This window comes from Manis javanica, chromosome 17 (genome assembly GCF_040802235.1).
Source record: "Manis javanica isolate MJ-LG chromosome 17, MJ_LKY, whole genome shotgun sequence".
Lineage (NCBI taxonomy): Eukaryota > Metazoa > Chordata > Mammalia > Pholidota > Manidae > Manis > Manis javanica.
This window is the reverse complement of record NC_133172.1, coordinates 52172385-52190729: the sequence shown is the minus strand read 5'-3', so window position 1 is coordinate 52190729 and position 18345 is coordinate 52172385. Positions and strand designations below refer to the sequence as shown.

General features: G+C 39.0%; 2 protein-coding genes across 4 annotated transcripts in view; both read right to left on the bottom strand.

Annotated features, from left to right (window-relative positions):
• The window catches only part of HYDIN (HYDIN axonemal central pair apparatus protein), a 361576-nt gene extending 344726 nt beyond the window's left edge, over positions 1-16850 (bottom strand). The window contains exons 1-2 of the mRNA XM_073225416.1: positions 16712-16850; positions 874-983 (exon numbers count right to left, since the gene is read on the bottom strand). The gene's annotated coding sequence lies outside the window, so the exon portion shown is untranslated. The remainder of the gene's footprint in view (positions 1-873; positions 984-16711) is intronic.
• Positions 9837-17022, bottom strand: CMTR2 (cap methyltransferase 2). 3 transcript variants are annotated; one of them, XM_073225418.1, is made up of 2 exons: positions 16897-17022; positions 9837-13423 (listed from the first exon to the last, which is right to left on the bottom strand). In XM_073225418.1, the coding sequence occupies exon 2, from the start codon at positions 13402-13404 to the stop codon at positions 11107-11109; it is 2298 nt and encodes a 765-aa protein (XP_073081519.1). In that variant the 5' UTR covers positions 13405-13423; positions 16897-17022; the 3' UTR covers positions 9837-11106. The 3 variants fall into 3 exon arrangements, with proteins under 3 accessions (XP_073081519.1, XP_073081518.1, XP_073081520.1); XM_073225417.1 differs by lacking the exon at positions 16897-17022 and adding an exon at positions 16712-16860; XM_073225419.1 differs by lacking the exon at positions 16897-17022 and adding an exon at positions 16565-16704.
• Between the last annotated feature and the right edge of the window lie 1323 nt (positions 17023-18345).

The following is an 18345-nucleotide window of genomic DNA, read 5'->3' as shown; positions in this document are numbered from 1 at the left end:
TCCCCATGGTCAGATCATTTCATCTCCAAATATATTAGAGTTTATCTCTGACAAATAAGATCTTTTAAAACATAACTATAATATCACTCTAATACTTCACAAAATAACAATAATTCTTTAATATCTTCTAATACCTAATCCATGTTCAAATGTCCCTGATTATCTTAAATAAAAAGTCCATTTGGATTGAAACAGGATCCAAATAAAGTCTACACATTGGATTTACACCTTATCTCCCCATATCCTTTTGAATATCACCAAAATGATCTTCAGTATTTGGTTTTTATCCAGGACAAACAAATCCATTCAAACTTAATATATGCCCCTGGAAAAACCTCATTATATAATATTTACAAGGGCAGGATGATTTATACAATTTACCATTCAAGTAAATAAACTCTTTGAGTGAAAGGAGTATGCTATTAATAATTAAGCTGCTATAAACCAGGACAAATAGTCACCCTACCAGCAGAGAGATTAGGAGTAAAAAGGAGAATCAGATTTCTGGTTTCTACTTGGGTGCAGAAAGTTAGAAAAAAGCTAGAAAGGATGTCCCTCCCACCTTTATAGTTTTAAAAAATGCTGAACTTCAGTTAACAACTTTTCCTGATTCTACTAAAGAGTTGAAGTTGATGAAATGCCAACTAACCCCACATCTGAGGAGAGTCACGTGCCTACAGGGAGATATGGAATGCAAGCACGTGTTTACCTAGGAGAATGGAACACTGGTAAGAGGATTCACCTAGAATTGTTAACAAATTGATGGAGGCAGAGTATTGGCTGGTGACATTATGGAGCCTTAAAGGCGGGAGATGTAAGGTAAGTTCACCCAGTCACAGGTTTTTCTCTCTATGGATTCCAATGGGTACTCACAAAAAATGATGGCAAGAGTCTTGAGAAAGCATCTCTCATGGTACATGGTAAAGAGCAGCTGGTGCAAGAAGGCCATGGAGCCCTGCCTAGATTCTTCTTCTCTATCTTCCCTATGAAGAAACAAAAATAAACAAAAGTCATTGAGGAAGCAATGTAGAAAAAGCAAGAGTAAAATAAAAACAACCTATAATGCTAAGAGACAAAACAATCAACAGAACCAGATGCATATATAACCCAGATGCTGGAGTTATCAGACAGGGAGTTTAAAATAAACGAAAAATCTGTCAAGGGCACTAATGGAAAAATTGGACTACACTCATTGTCAGATGGGTAATTTCAGCAGAGAGATGGAAACTGTAATAAAAAATCAAATGAACAACCTATAAATGAAAACACAGTAATGGAGATCAATATTGTCATCGACAAGCTTATCAGAAGACTTCACAGAGCTAAGGGAAAGATCAGTGAACTCGAAAATATTCAAACTTGAAAATATTCAAAAAATAAGAGCAGAGCATCCAGGAATTGTAGGACATCAATTGATCTTACAGATATACAATTCGTATTCCAGAAGGAAAAAACACAGAGAACAGGGTAGAATAATTATTTGAAGGGATAATGGCTAAGAGTTTCCAAAATTAATGGCATACAACAAACTACAGATTCAAACCACAAACCAAGACAAACACCCAAGCCTGAGGTAGACATATTATATTCAACTTCTGAAAACACAAAACAAAGAAAAAAATTTACAGGCAGCCAAAGAGGGAAAAAAGACACATTACCAGAAATTTTTTAAAAACAACAGCCATCTTGTTAGAAACCATGCAAGCTACAAGACAATAGAGTGACATTTTTAAAGGACTGCACAAGAGAATGCCATCATCAAGATGGCACAGTAGGAGAATCTAGCCTCCATCCCCAACAAGGAACAATTTGACAACTATCCATGGACAAAAATAGCTATGGGAGAGCTTGGAAGTCCACTTAAGAAGCTTCAGCAACACAGTGGAGCAGAAAACCTGAAAATAACCACAGAAAAAGGGTAGGAACAACAGTTTCATTTTGCCTTCATCATCGCATCCCCGAGGTTGTCACTGCTCAGTGTCAAAAGGGAATTTCTCAGCCTGAGAGATTTCCCCTCACTGGTAAGAGGAAATTGAGGAGAGGGACCAGTTTCGCTAGACTTCTGGAACACTTCAAGAAGAAGCCACTTCAGTTTTACCCCACACAGAGACCAACAAAACTGAGACATCTTAAGATGGCTAGGAACATATAAACCCAAGCATATATGGTCAATTAACATAGGATAAAGGAGCCATGGTCATACAATGGGGAAACAGCCTGTTCAACAACTGGTGTTGGCAAAACTGGACAGTTACATGTAAGAGAATGAAACTGGATTATTGTTTAACACCAAACACAAAAGTGAACTCAAAATGGATCAAAGACCTGAATGTAAGTAGTGAAACCATAAAACTCTGAGAAGAAAACATAGGCAAAAATCTCTTGAATATAAACATGAGCAACTTTTTCCTGAACACAACTCCTCAGGCAAGGGAAACGAAAGCAAAGTGAACAAATGGGACTACATCAAACTGAAAAGCTTCTGTACACAAAAGGACACCATCAGTAGAACAAAAAGGCATCCTACAATATGGGAGAATATATTTGTAAATGACAGATCTGACAAGGGGTTAACACCCAAAATATACAAAGAACTCACATGCCTCAACAACCAAAAAGCAAATAACCCAATAAAAAAATGAGCAGAGGAAATGAACAAACACTTCTCCAAAGAAGAAATTCAGATGGCCAACAGGCACATCAAAAGATGCTCCACATCACTAATTATCAGGGAAATGCAAAGTAAAACCACGAGATATCACCTCACACCAGTTAGGATGGCCAACATCCAAAAGACTAGGAACAACAAATGCGGGTGAGGATGCAGAGAAAGGGGAACCCTCCTACACTGCTGGTGGGAATGTAAATTAGTTCAACCATGTGGAAAGCAGTATGGAGGTTCCTCAAAAAACTCAAAATAGAAATACCATTTGACCCAGGAATTCCACTCCTAGGAATTTACCCAAAGAAAACAAGTTCTCATGAAGGAACAAAACAGCAGCAGAATCACAGAACCCAAGAATGGACTAACAGTTACCAAAGGGAAAGGGACTGGGGATGATGGGTGGGAAGGGAGGGATAAGGGCGGGGAAAAAGAAAGGGGGCATTACGATTAGAATGTATAGTGTTGTGGGGGGTATGGGGAGGGCTATACAACACAGAGAAGACAGGTGGTGATTATACGGCATCTTGCTACGCTGATGGACAGTAACTGTAGTGGGTGGGGGGACTTGGTGAGGGTGGGGAGCCTGGTAAACATAGTGTTCTTCATGTAATTGTAGATTAATGATAGCAAAAAGAAAGAAAAAAGAAAACAAGTTCTCAGAATCAAAAAGACATATGCACTCCTATGTTTATAACAGCACTGTTTACAACAGCCAAGATAGGGAAGCAACCTAAATGTCCATCAGTAGATGAATGGATAAAGAAGATGTGGTACATATACACAGTGGAATACTATTTAGCTATAAGAAATAAACAAATCCTGCCATTTGCAACAACATGGATGGAGCTAGAGGGTATTATGCTCAGTGAAATAAGCCAGGTGGAGAAAGGCAAGTACCAAATGATTTCCCTCATTTGTGGAGTATAAGGACAAAGCAAAACTGAAGGAACAAAACAGCAGCAGGCTCACAGAATCCAAGAATGGACTAACAGTTACCAAAGGGAAAGGGACTCAGGAGGGTGATTGGGGGAAGGGAGGGAGAAGGGGATTGAGGGGTATTATGATTAGTACACATGGTGGCATCTTACTACACTGATGGACAGTGACTGCAATGGGGTATGGGGGGGGACTCATTAATATAGGTGAATGTAGTAACCACATTGTTTTTCATGTGAAAACTTCGTAAGAGTGTATATCAATGATACCTTAATAAAAAATAAAATATAAAAATAAAAAGATGGCTAGGAACAAAGAAAGGCAGGGGTTACCAGTATCAGCCACATAGTGTGAGCTACTGCAGTTTCCAGTGCTCTGCTCTATGGAGGACCACAGGAGTCTTCACTGCTGAGGAGCTCCACAGCCCTTACACATGCTCCAGGCCTCTTCCCCAGCTCTCATCACATAGAATCTCATTGCACACATCAGCCTACTGCTGCTCAGAGGACCCCAGCAGCTTTTGCTGCTGAGGAAACCTATGGCCAGCACAGCCACTGCAGAACCCCTGCAGATTTCACTGCAGGGATTTTCATTCCACAGGTTTTCATGCTCACAGATGCAGATGCCTTCCACAAAAGAATCCACACTTCCTCCCCTCCAAAGCCCAGAGTCCACATAGGCACCAGCCCAAGCCTCTGCAGTTATGTGCATGTAAGATGACAGTCTAGGCCCCCACAGCTAATCTCCACTGCTGTACATGCACCTGTAGCCAGCTACTACAGCCACATGAGTACACATAGACAGCCAAGGCTCTCACAGCTTCCTGTGGGTCGGATGTGGTCCTGACTCTTGTCATTGGCCTACACTGATGTATGAGTCTGAAGCAAGCCCATGCAAGTGTACAAGTGCATTCTTCCATCCCATCTCCCATCACCCACCTCCAATGCCATGCAATCACCTGAGGCTAGCCCCTGTAGACTAGTACACATTGACAGCTAGGGCTCCCACAGTTGCTCATGAGCCCACAGTTTGTCCTGGCCCTTGCCACTGTAAGGGTATCTACAGCCAGCCCCTGTCACCATGCAGGAACCTACAGCTGCCCACATTGCAAAGTATATGCATACCCTGGTTCTGGATATCACCATCACCTGCCTCAGACCGGGCCAACGGACCTAGAGGTACCACTGATGACCCAATAGCCCTTTCAGTCACTATAGACCCCTCACAACTCTTGTCAAGGATCATGCAGTAGTTGATGTCCTAAACTCCAGCTGCCTAAGCTGACAAGACACAGTGCACTCCTCCACATACCTCCTCCACTACATACCTCCACACTTGGTGTCCCACACCACCAGACCTGAGGTCACAAAATGTTCCAGCATGTCACCACCCACAGGTGAAGGTCTTTCCTTACTAAAGTCAGTCCATAAAGTCTGGAAGAGGTGACTATCTCTTCAAATATGCAGACACCTACACAAGGCTAGAGGAATCATGAAGAATCAGGAAAACATGACACCACCAAAGAAATGCAGTAAACTTCCAGTAATTTACCCCATGAAGATCCACAAATTGCCCAAAAAAGAATTCAAAATAATTGTTCTAAAGATGCTCAGATTGCTACAAAAGAATACAGATCCACAATTTAATGAAGTCAGAAAAATAATGTAAGAACAAAATGAGAATTGAAACAGAAATAGAAAACATAAAAATCAACCAAACAGAATTTTGAAGGTGAAGAATTCAATGACTGCACTAAATAATTCAATAGAGAGCTTCAACAGCAGACTTGATCAAGCAGAAGAAAACATCAGTGAGCTCGAAACAGGTTACTTGAAATGAGCCAGTCAGAGGAGTAAAAAGAAACTATGATGAAAAGAAATCAGGAAAGACTATGAGAATTAAGGGAAATCAAAAAAGAAATAATCTGTGCATTATGGGAGTCCCAGAAGAAGAAGAGAGGGAGACAGAAACAGAAAGCTTATTTACAGAAATAATGGATGAAAACATTCCAAATCTGGGGAGTCATTTGGACATCAAGTTCCTGAGGCTCACAGGTCCCCAAACCAATTCAATACAAAGAGATCTTTTCCAAGATACATTGTAATAAAACTGCAACAAAAAAAAAAAAGACAAAGAGAAAATCTTTTAAGTAGTAAAAGAAAAGAAACTTGGCACTTACAGGGAAACTCCCATAAGACTATCACCATATATCTCAGCAGAAACAGTGCAATCCAGGAGAGAATGTGATTATATATTCAAAGTTCTGCAAGAAAAAAACTGCCAACCAAGAATACTTTACCAGGCTAAGTTGTCCTTGAGAAGAGTGATCATATTTATGCACCCAATATAAGAGCACATAAATACATAAAGCAAATATTAACAAAGGGAGAAATAGATAGCATTACAATAATAATAGGGGACTTCGGTACTCCATTTTCATCAATGGATAGATCACCAGACAGAAAGCCAGTAAGGAAACATTGGCATTAATGCAGTAGACCAGATGGAGTTAACAGATACATACAGAACTTTCCATCCAAAACAACCAAATACTTACTCTTCTCAAGTGCACATTGAACATTCTCCAGGATAAATCATGTTAGGCTACAAACAAGTCTTAATAAATTTAAGGTTGAAACTATATCAAGTTTCTATATCATCTTTTCTGACTACAATGATATGAAACTAGAAATCAATTACAAGACAAAAACTGGAAAATTCACAAATACGTGGAGATTAAATAACATGCTACTGAACAATCAGCCAACAGAGAAATCAAAATAGACCTTGAGATAAATGAAAATGAAAAATACAACATACTGTACAATTATGGCATGAAGCAAAAGCAGTTCCAAAAGGGAAGTTCATAGTTATAAATGACAACCTCAACAAGAAAAATCTCAAACAAACAATGTAACTACACCTCAAGGAACTAGAAAAAGAAGAACAAATGAAGCCCAAAGTTAGTAGGAGAAACTGTCACTATTTGTGGATGATATGATCTTATACATAGAAAATCCTGAGGACTCCACCAAATATATATAAATATATAAGAAGAAACAAATTCAGTAAAGTTGCAGGATACAAAATACACAATATACAATATATAAAAATCTATTGTGTTTCTATACACTGATAACAAACTATCAGAAAGAGAAATTAAGAAAACAATCCCATTTTCAAATGTATCAAAAAGAATAAAAACCTAGGAACAAATTTAACCAAGGAGGTAAAAGACATGTGCAATGAAAGTTATAAGATATTGATGAAAGCATTAAAGACACAAATAAATGGAAAGGCATTCTGTGCTCACGGTTTGGAAGAATTAATACTGTTAAAATATCCATACTATCCAAAGCAATCTGCAGATTCAGTTCAAGCACTATCAAAATAACAAAGGCATTTTCACAGAAATAGAACAAACAATACTAAAATTGGTTTGGAAACCACAAAGACTCCCAAATAACCGAAGTGATCTCAAGAAAGAAGAATAAAACTGGAAGCACCACATTTTCTGGTTTCAAACTATATTACAAAGCTATAGTAATCAAAATGGTATGCAACTAGCACATAGATGAGTGGAACAGAATAGAGAGCCAGAAATAAGTTCCTGCATATATGGTCAATTAACTTATGACAAAGGAGCCAAGAATATGCAGTAGGGAAAGGAGTCTCATAAACAAATGTTGCTGTGAAAACTGGACAGCCATACACAAAAGGATGAAACCAGACCACTTGTCTTACCCCATACACAAAACACAACTCAAAATGGATCAAAGATTTGAATGTAAGACCTGAAACCATTAAGACTCCTAGAAGAAAACAGGTGAAAAGCTCCCTGACATCAGTCTTTGTGATGATTTTTGGAATTTGACACAAGTAAAAGCAACACAAGCAAAAATAAACAAATGGAACTACATCAAACTAAAAAGCTCTGCACAGCAGAGGAAACCACCAATAAAATTAAAAGGCAATATACTGAGTGGGAGAAAATATTTGTTAATTATCTGATAAGGGGTTAATATCTAAAATATATGAAGAAATCATACAACTCAATAACAAAAAACCAAGCCAAATTAAAAATGGGCAGAGGATCTGAATAGACATTTTCCCAAAAAAGACATACAAATGGCCAACAGGTACATGAAGAGGTGCTCAACATCACTAACCATCAGGGAATTGCAAATCAACACCACAAGGAGATATCACCTCACACCAGTTAGAATGGCCACTATCCAAAAGACAAGAAATAAGTGCTAGTGAGAATGTGGAGAAAAGAGGACTGTTCTGTATGGTTGGTAGGAATGTAAACTGTTTTGCTCCACTGAAATAGTATGAAGGGTCTATACAGTATGAAGGGTCTATTAAAAAAAGAGAACTATCACACAGGCTAGTAACTCCACTTTTGGGTATTTATTCTAAGGAAATGAAAACACTGACTCAAAAAGATATATGCACCATGTTCATTGCAGCATTATTTACAGTATCCAAGACACAGAAACAACCTAAGTATCTACTGATGGGCAAGTGGATAAAGAAAATGTGACGTGGATGTCTCCAAGCAAAGCATTGTGCAATTGAGTTATAATTCAGCTGTGCATTTTTCATGGAACACCAAGTCTTCATGAGAGAACAACTGGCAGACATACTACAGTTGTTCTGACTTGAGTATTTGATACAATTTCTCAAAAAACTAATAAAGTGATCTGTCACCTTAAGAAAAACAACTAACATTTGTTGCCATGATAAAATTCAAGTATTCAAGTGAAAAGTAAAATATTAGAAAATTTTGCCCACCACCCTGAGCTTGACAGCTTCTCAATACTTAGATTTTCCTGATGAGATCAGCAGTGATGTTTTAAAATGTGACTGCTTTTTGATACCATATAATCAAATGCTTCAGCATTTGCAAATCTGCATAACTAAATATGAACATTTTCCAAATGACAAATTTATGGTGCTGCAAAATCACATGTGGGTAAATGATCCATTCAAAGTGCAAGACAGAATTAATAGTTTAGTGTAACAGAGTACAAAAATTAATATAGTTAAGATTCTTCACTGCAACCAACTTCTAAGAAACTATCACTTGTCAAGTTTTGGAGTAGCATCAAAGAATATCCATAATTACCTGAAAAGGTTATTAAAATACTCCTCCCTTTTCCAACTACCTATCTGTGTAAGGCCAGATTTTCTGAAGTACTTCAGCCAAAAACAATGTATCTCAACAGATTAAATGTAAAAACAGATAGGAGAATCTGTCTTCTATTGTAAGAACAAGATTTGCAAAAATGTAGATGTCATGCTTCTCACTAAATTTTGTTTTGAAGTTATTTTTCATAACAATTATTTATGTTAACACATAATGGTTTTATCATTTTTAAGTTAATAAAACCAAAATTTTTCTCTTTTAATTTCTGATAATGGAATATAGCAACATAACAAAAAGCTCTTTGGATTCTCCATAATTTCTAAGAGCATAAATGAGCTTTGAGACAAAAAAATTGGAGGACCAGTGCACTACAGACAATCCCAATTCCCATTCCAAAGGTCAAGATCATGTCAGGTCTGGGCAGGAAATATACAAGATGAAACTGGCTCACATAGTGCCAAAAAGTATGACCGAATTATGTAGAAAATGGCATAGGTATCAAATTGAAGGGGCTCCTCCCACACCCATCCAGCCAAAATAGGATAATTTTAGCATTGTGAGAATAATAGCTATAATTGACTGAAATTTGAGGGGGCTTAAAGTTTTAATAGGTCTAGAACCTAGACACAGGCTTTCAACTTCATGTAATTGAATGGTTAGAATAAGTAAAAATAAACTGCATCATTATATTGGACACCAAACCAATCAAAGCAAATTTCCAAGAGCAGTTTTTAATTTTCTCTTGGTAACCAATTTTCTATCAGATTTCTATCATCTGGAACTGCTTCCATAACGTCATCAGCAGGGAATTGTATTTCTTTCCGAAATCTACCTCCAGGCCTCCACACCCTCCACGACAAGAACTAAATCTACCTCCTCTCCTCCCTCCTTTAAGTATCAGTTTGTTTCCCCAAAGTAGAGATTCCACGAATATTACAATATTAAGGACTAAATTTTAATGAATACAAATCAGAGGAAATGAAGGAATATTAACTTCCATTCAAACCTTCCTTTAAAAAAATGTTTCCAAGTCATATTTTTTAATCCTCCCGTGATTCTCTTTAAAAAAGACGAACACAAAAATCTCTTTTAATGACTTTATTAATGAATCTATAATGAAACTCAAAACAGCAAGGAAGATAAAAAGTTTACATTAATATTTATCAAACAAATACATCAGAGAAATATTTTTCATATAACAAAAATGTCTAAAATGCACATGAAAATACAAGTATTCTCCACTTTGAGGAATTTCAAAGTAATGAAGATTTGCTTAATAGTCTGTCAGAAAAGCTCTTTTACACTGTCAAATACATATAATTCAAAAGAAATCAACATAACTGATAAAATAATCATCTCAGTTAGTTAATTTCCCGGCAAAGTGCTACTTTACACTGAAAAAAGAATTAGTAAAGATTGTACCAAAAGTTAGTAAAAATTTTATGCTGAACCATCATTCTGAAAGTATTAAAATTTTTCCTTCAGTATTCACTACATTCATCCTGTTCGTCTGCCCCAATATGAGACCATAAACACTATTTTGCAATTGTGAAAATCTTTTAGGTCACAGATTACTTCCTGGAAGTTAAAAAGTACTACACCATTGCTAAATGAAGCTTTTCATGACACAGGAGTGTGTTAGACACAATAATTGTTCTTTGTTTTATACCTGATCTTTGGCTTGAAGCTGTCCTGATATCCTTTCTAGCTGGTTTGGTTGTGGTTATTACAAAACTCACAGAACAGCACACTCATTTGAACCATAAAAGTAAACTGGGTCAATGGCCTAAAGGCAATGAATAGCATGTATCAAGATCTGGCAAAATAAGTTCCCCAAATCCCTAACTGATGTGGTCAGTGTTAAAGCCCAAATCCCTAACTGATGTGGTCAGTGTTAAAGGAAATCAGTATTGTTGGAGTGGCTCACCTCCTTCCATTAAAGACCTCTATCAATTCATTAACACCATTAGCCACTGACAGAAAATTCGTTGGAAAAATATCTAATCTGAATGAAGGCACACAGGTACAAATATTATGCAGATAGGTAAGACCAACTGAACTACATATGCAAGTGTGGGTGTGTCCACCCCAAGCACATCCACATATCTCATGTTTGAGGTTGAATATCATCAACTGCATAGATTCCACCACATGGAAAACTCTATGCCTGTAGATATACACAGCCTAGAGATCAGAACTAGCTGATGGTTTTCCAGAAATAGACATACTAAATGATGCAGAAGTTGGCCTTTCCCCAAAATGAAAGGTCTTAAATTAACAGCAAAGGGTTGCAGTTAGCAATGGAAAGTTTAAAGAGCCATAAAGCTAAGTCTCAGGACAGACAAGTTCAATTTCATAACTGAAGGCTGCTGCTGATTCCATCTTGCTCCCCTTGAATAATCAAATGCAAATGCCTTTTAGCAATGGCAGCATTCAAATCCCACAAAAAATCAAGTAGTGCCCCCTTAAGGAGCACCTCCATTGGCACAAACTGTAAAACTTGGTGGGGTGCATCAGAGTTAAGAAAAGAGCTCAACAATTCATTCATGTTCTGCAAATACTGGAAAACTGGATTCGGAAGGTCCTGATAACCAACACATAGCAGGACTGCACAGGTTTTCAGGGACTCAGAGGAAATTGGACAAGAAAATGTGATGAACCTAAAACAGCTGTAGAGTACAAAAATCAAACCAGCCATAAATCTTGTGAGACAAGAGAGTACAGGCAAAATCATAACATCTCCTGTACGAAGCTGCTGCAATGAACGTAGCAGGCAGTCCAAAAATAACTGCTGGTAAGTTGGGTCTCCATCATGAAGTAATGAACAGCTGAAAGCCATGAGTTCAGCTGATTCTAGGAGTTGAATTTCCAGTGGTATATGCATTTTGACATCACGGACAGATGGAAAACCCACAATCAGGCACTTGATTTGCTTGCTGGGTTCTACAACCTGCTCATCCTGAAGGCACCTGATAAGGCTAAACAACTCAGAAAATATCAGTTCTTCAGAAAAAATGTGGCAAGAACAATAATACTGCTGCTTTGGCCTCAACTTGGAATCCAAATTCAAGGCTCCTCCTAATGACTTTTCAATCACTTCATTCAGAGCCTTTAAAATTTCCCCATCGCAGAAAGGAGAACACTTTACCTTCGGCAGTTTCTTTCCCTCTAAAATATGCCATGAGTGGCACTCAAGATTAGATGTCCCTTCCAAAAGAGAACGCTGCCCAGGATGATAAGCAGCATGTTCTTCAGCCCAACTATTAAAGTAACCTTTGGCCACCTTATCTTTCCATGAAAGGGTTTCCAGCATTTTCCTTTCATTATAGGTTTTAAAATACCTGTTCCTGTGCCCAAACCATTTTGTATTTGTACTACAACCAATATTAGACTTTTTTACTAGCCAATTACTCCTGGAGAGAGGCTTCAGTCGAAACTTTTGCATAAAATACTGAACAGCACAGTCCCTTAAATGATTCAGCTTTGCCTGTTCCCCTTTCCCCATGCACTCAAACAGACGAATGTTCTCAGAGATAGTCTCGAGCTGGTATTTATGAAAGAACACACAACATTCTTCATGCCTTTTAAGAAAAGATTCAGGAATCACATGATTGGGAAAGAGTGCCTTCCTGGTCATTTCAGTCCCAAAATTCAGTAACATCTTAGATAACAGAGGTTGGATTGCCTCTCTTCCCTTATAGTGGAGACATACCACATAGACTTCGGAGTTTCCTGCCTTGCTAGTAGCAGGTTTGAAAACATGGACTTCGTCAAAGGAACAGTTTAGCAGGTACATCAGGTTTATGGAACAATGTTCGAACAAAGTAAACATCTTCAGAACAAAAGAGCCACCATTTCCAAGAGTGGTCAGAGCTGTAACAACTTCACAGTAATGCAAAGAAGAGACTAAGGCTTCTTGTTCACCTGGGTTGCCTTGGCAGTCAAAACTCCCATCTGCAGTGATCAAGTGAACGGTAGCCATGTCGCTTATGAAATTCTGAAGTCCGGTCAGGTATTTCAAGGTCATGATATCACCAGTGTTATCGGGACCAAAGTACCACCACTGCAAGGTATTTACAATAAGTCGGTCATCCATAATCATCATAAGATTGTCATTTGCTTCATGGTACGGATTCAGAGTATTAGCCACCCAGTTCCAATCACAAGGGAAGCGATGGGATTTTAAGTAGTGATTGAGACTAGCTATAAAAGCTCCAGGAGCTTCACAAAGATGTAGAGAATTCAGTTTTCCATTCTGAAAAGCTTCCTGTGGGATAAGTGGAAAGCTGCACAAAATTTCATGAAACTTACACCATGCTTGAGTACAGAGTTCAGCGTTCACAGATTTTCTCACATGGGCAATTATTTTTCCAGCTTTATTAGTGAAAGCAGTGTGCTCATGCCACTCATCCAGTTTCTTATCACTCAGTAGGTTTTTCACTTCATTTAGGGATTCCTTCAAATCAAGAAACGTGTGAAATTCCGTGTGGTCACAGGTGAAAATCTCACTGGGATCAGGTAACTGCCACTCATTATTAAGTGCCCTGCCATAGGAAAAGTTCTTGGTAAAGAGTTCAAAAATGTCAGCAAGAACATCTGGGCTGAATGTCTCAGGACTTGAACCCTGTGGTGGCTTTCTGCACTTACTCATTTTCAAATTAAATTAAAATCTAGAAAAAAAAAGACACAAATGAATCAAGTTTATTAGCGAGTGACATTTTTATCCACAGCACATCAGGTTACACTCATGACAAAATAAATAAAATAGGAAGGCTAATGTCAGCACACTCTGTTAAATAATGAGACAATGTGGAATAAAGAAAGAGTAAAGGCTTTGATATCCAACAGACCTGGGCTCTAATTCCGGCTCTGCCACTTACAGCTTAGTAAGTGGCCTTGGGCAAATTACATTTTTGAGTTTCACTTTATTATTTTAAAAATTGAGATATTCTTTCTTTAGATGAGGATAAAACACACTAGCATATAAAGAACACATACCAAAGAATATACATTAGTGAATGTCAGCTCTCCTTAGAATAGTAACCTATCTAGCTCCTTGCCAAAGTTCTCTACCCATGGCTGAGACACTGCCCACAGGGCCCCAAACACACTCTTGGACTAAGATGCATACCTGAACTTGAACATGATCACTCCAACAAGTGACTTTTAACTCTTTTTTTCAGCTCCCTCCAAATCTCACCTCCTTCCAGGAGAGGATTCTGTATCTGAATTCAGTAGTGGTCCTGCTACCAGGTACCACCCACTTATTCACCTGCCAGGATTGCCAAATATGTCCTCTGCCCAGATCTCACTCTCTTGATAAGACATGCACTTTGATGGTATCAAATCATCTTTCACAAGCCACCAACTAACATTCATCACCACACTGCTTGTTAACTCTGGTGGACTTGACTGGTTATCCTCCTTCTGCTCAATGTTGAATTTGATCTAGTTTACACCCTGGCCTATCTATAAACTACAGATTCCTGTCTCACCTAATCAGACAAGCTCCATGCTTACACTATAAAATACTATTTATTTCTGCCAATAAAAGAACACAATTTGAGAGAATTTTAAACTGAAGAAATATCCTTATTGAATATACAAATTACAAGTAGTCATCGTACATTATGTCCTAACACTGCCTAAGAAACCAAAGCATTTGTCCACTGGAGAGGGAAAGGAATCTACGAGAAACAAGTGTGGCTTAATGACATAATGACAGTGCTGGAAAAGTTCTAAATTCCAGTAGGCAGAGCAATGAGTACCACAGCCAGTATTACAATTAGTGCAATGTTAATCAACAGGTGCTTTAGTCATGAATTATGCAGTTGTTTAGCATATTCAATGCATTCTATAACCAGTTTTTAAAAAGAAATCTAGATCTGCTAAACATGAAAAAACTGAGTACTACCACTATCCCACAAAAAGCCAGTGAAATATTTGTTGATTAAAATGAGATATAAAGGTTAGTGGCCCAGTAAACACAATAGTATCTGGAAGACTATTCTATTAGCATTTACTTTGTATTGTTCTTTTAGTGGACTTTCTTCATCTTTTTATATTTTCTTTATTTGCAAGTCTGTCTACTCCACTAGCTTGTAAGCTTTTTGAAGTTTCAAGTTATCTTCTTAGTCATTTGCCACAGTATAGTTAAAAGTGTGGCTAATAGTCACTATTACCTGTCAATCTTTTTCTTACCTCAGATCATTTGTTTTTTTACTGTTAGAAGCTTTATTTAGACACATTACTGAAAGAAGGCAAAAAGGAATTTTCACATTCACTAAAATCTTAAATAAAAGCAAATGGAAAGTTTATTACAAGTTATTCTGTCTTAATTCACACTGTGCTTACTGGAAACTACATTTAGATCTCAACTATACTCTATTTTGGAAAAAGTCATTAACTTCACATACTAATTAACAGCTGTAGGTCAGCTCTGAAATCTTACCTAAGCTAATAGGTAATCATCTTTATATGAGGACTAAAGTGATTCAAACCCTCCATTGTTTTTCCTGATTATACCTGTGGTAATTAGACCAAAACAATGTAACATATATTATATTATTATATTCTGTTCAGGTCAATAATCCACAGCTTATCCAAACTTATGTTTCCTACTATCAAATCCCAGAATCCAACCACTTCCCACTCCCTTCCAGCTACCAGCCTCCTGACTGTACACACAGTCACCTCTCTCCTGGGTTACTGCCATGGCCTTCTAACTGGTCTCTGTACTTCCATCTTGCCTCCTACGGTGTATTCTGAAACACCCTGACCAGAGTGACCTTGTAAGACCTAAGTCAGATGGTGTTGCTGCTCTGCTCAGAACTATGGATCAGCGCCCCATTTCACTGAAAGTAAATGCCATTGTCCTTACAGTAGGTACAAAGTCCTTGAAGATTTCTGCCCTTCAGCCCCATCCCGTCTCTAATCTGTTACTACCCACTTTACTCACTCTGCTCCAGCCACACAAGCTTTCTTGCTGTGTACTGAAGACACCAGGCACACTGCAACCTGCAAGTCTTTGCAGTGGGCAGACCTTCTGCCTAGAATGCTTCTCCCTCAGACATCTCCATAACTTTCTCATCTCCTGCAAGGATTTACTCAAGTGTAATTTCTCTGTGACGCTTACCCTGGCTCCTAATTTAAAACTGCATCTTGCACTACCAGTGGTAGAGATAAAGGTAAGGCCTGGCTGTATTTTTCCCATGGCATTCTTTTCCTTCTGACATATTTATTTAAGTTCACTGTTTTATGATTTGTCTTCTCCAAACTAGAATCTAAGCTCCACAGGACAAGGATCTTTGCTTTCTTGACTCATTTATCATCCCAAGAGGTCAAAACAGTTCACAGCAAGCCCTCTATAAGATTTATTAAATAAATGAATGGATATCATCCTTGGCACAAAAGGCAGTCCTCTAATTAGGTTTTGAATATGAATCATAATAATGCACTTCAACTTCACTCCAGCACTTCAATGCATGACAAAAAATAAATAAAAAATGTGGTACAGAATATAAGGAAAATGTTTCCAGTACGTGTTCCTTTCCCTTTCATTAAGCACTCCAAGAGCTCTGTGGCATCACAATTCTGCTAGGAAGATCAGTATTACATTCCTGCTTTGCAGACTCGAGTAAGAAGTCTTGCAGCCCCTCCCTGCCCAAAGCCACAAAGGAAATGCCTGCCAAATTCGTGGGCCTAACGCAAAAACCACAAGATCTCATCAACAGTCGTTACTCTCCAATTAACACTTCCAAAGAAGTGTTTCCGCCAATTCCTCCTCCAGCAAGGGTGAAAACAGTACCTACGGTGTCTACGGCGCTTTACTTTGAGCCAGGGGCACCCACGGTCTCCTCATCTGTGGGAGTGAGTCCCGAGCTCCTGGGCGCACCTCGGTTCCCGCCCCCGCCTGGAAAGTCCCAGGAGGACCGGCTCGGAACCCGGGCCTAGATTACCTTCGCTCACGCCCACCTCGGCCCCCCAAAGTCTAGAGAGGCTGCACTGCGCTCGCTCTCCTCACTCTCCACTTCCGCTCCCGGCGCTGCTTCCCGGGAGGGCCGCTCCTTTGGGTCTGCGGCACCCCCCGTCGCTGGGGACGGAGATGGTGCGCCGAAAGGCTGGGAAGGAAACACAGACGCACCCCTGCGACCCCGGGAGCAGGAGCCCACGCCAGGTTGCGCCGCCGAACGCCGGCCCGAGGGGGACTGACAGGCACTGCGCACGCGCCTTGAGGCCGAGCTGGCGTCACGCGTCAACTTCACGGGCGCCGGCGACTTTCGTGGCGCCGAGGCCTCCCCTCCCTAAGTTTCGTTTCCCCGCCGGGCGCAGAAGCTGGGAAATGCCAGCCTCCCTACCCACGGCCTATCTGACAACAGAAGCTGCGAGCAGACGGAGCTCCTTTGGCCCCGCCCCCTCGGGTGGAGGGGGCGTGTGGGGCGGGGCAAACCTGTCAGGAGGACTCCGCCCACTTGGCCCTGGACCACCGAAGCTTTCCAGAGCTCCTGGTCAGAAGTTAGCTTCTGGTTCAGGCTGAGTTCAAACTGGTGCTCAAAAGACAATATGATGATAAAGGCCAAACTAGGGAAATTGCAAGATAACATCTGTTATTACTATTTATATATGTGTGTGTGTGTGTATACACACACCAGTAAGTTAATCTCAGAAGAAAAATGAGTGAAAATTTGAATAGGCCATCCAAAAAAAGTAAAAATAAATAGACAATAAGGATATACAAAGTTGTTTAATGTACTATTAAAAAATTGGAAACGAAAACAATAAATATTATTTTCATCTATTTAGCAAAGATTTTAAAAAATCGATAATGGCCATTGTTGCTGAGACTGGAGAAAGAGGTTTATATACTGAAAGGAAAGGAGCGACACACAGCAGCAATTCACCAGAGAATTCCGCTTTATTAGGGAAAGGTGCTGGGTTATATAGGAAGGGGCATGCGCTGATTGAGATGTCACTTCTACGGAGCTGGTGGCTATTGGCTAGGTGCTGGGATTAGGGGGGGCGAGGGGTGAGTTCACCATCTTATGGGTGGGGGCCCTTCATATACTGTGGGTGGGAATAAAAATTAGCATAAACCTTACAAAAAACAAATTTCAAAATGGCCTTGCTCTTATCCCAGCCATTCCTCTTCTAGCAATTTATACTTAGAAGGCAAACAACTGGCGCCCACTTTCGACAAAATGTTCATTTCAGCACCTCAATAACAACAATTACAAAAACTGGAGACTCTAAATGACTATTTTAGGGAATTAAGCTCTGCTACATCCGTATAAAGGGATGCTATGCAGCCATTAATAGGTTAGATGTATCAACAGTATTGCATGAAAATAGCAGAGTAAAGATATGTGCAGAGTTTGAGCCATTTATGTAAATATATATAATAGTCTTATAATTCTTTTTTATTTTTATAATAAATATATATAATACATTCTTTATAAGTCCTCCAGGACATGTATCAGTGGAGAAAAAATTGTCTTTTCAAAAAATGTTATTAAGTCACTTGGAATTACACATGGGGAAAAAAACTTTATTTGAACTCTTACATCATAAACAAAAATACATTTCATTTGGATTG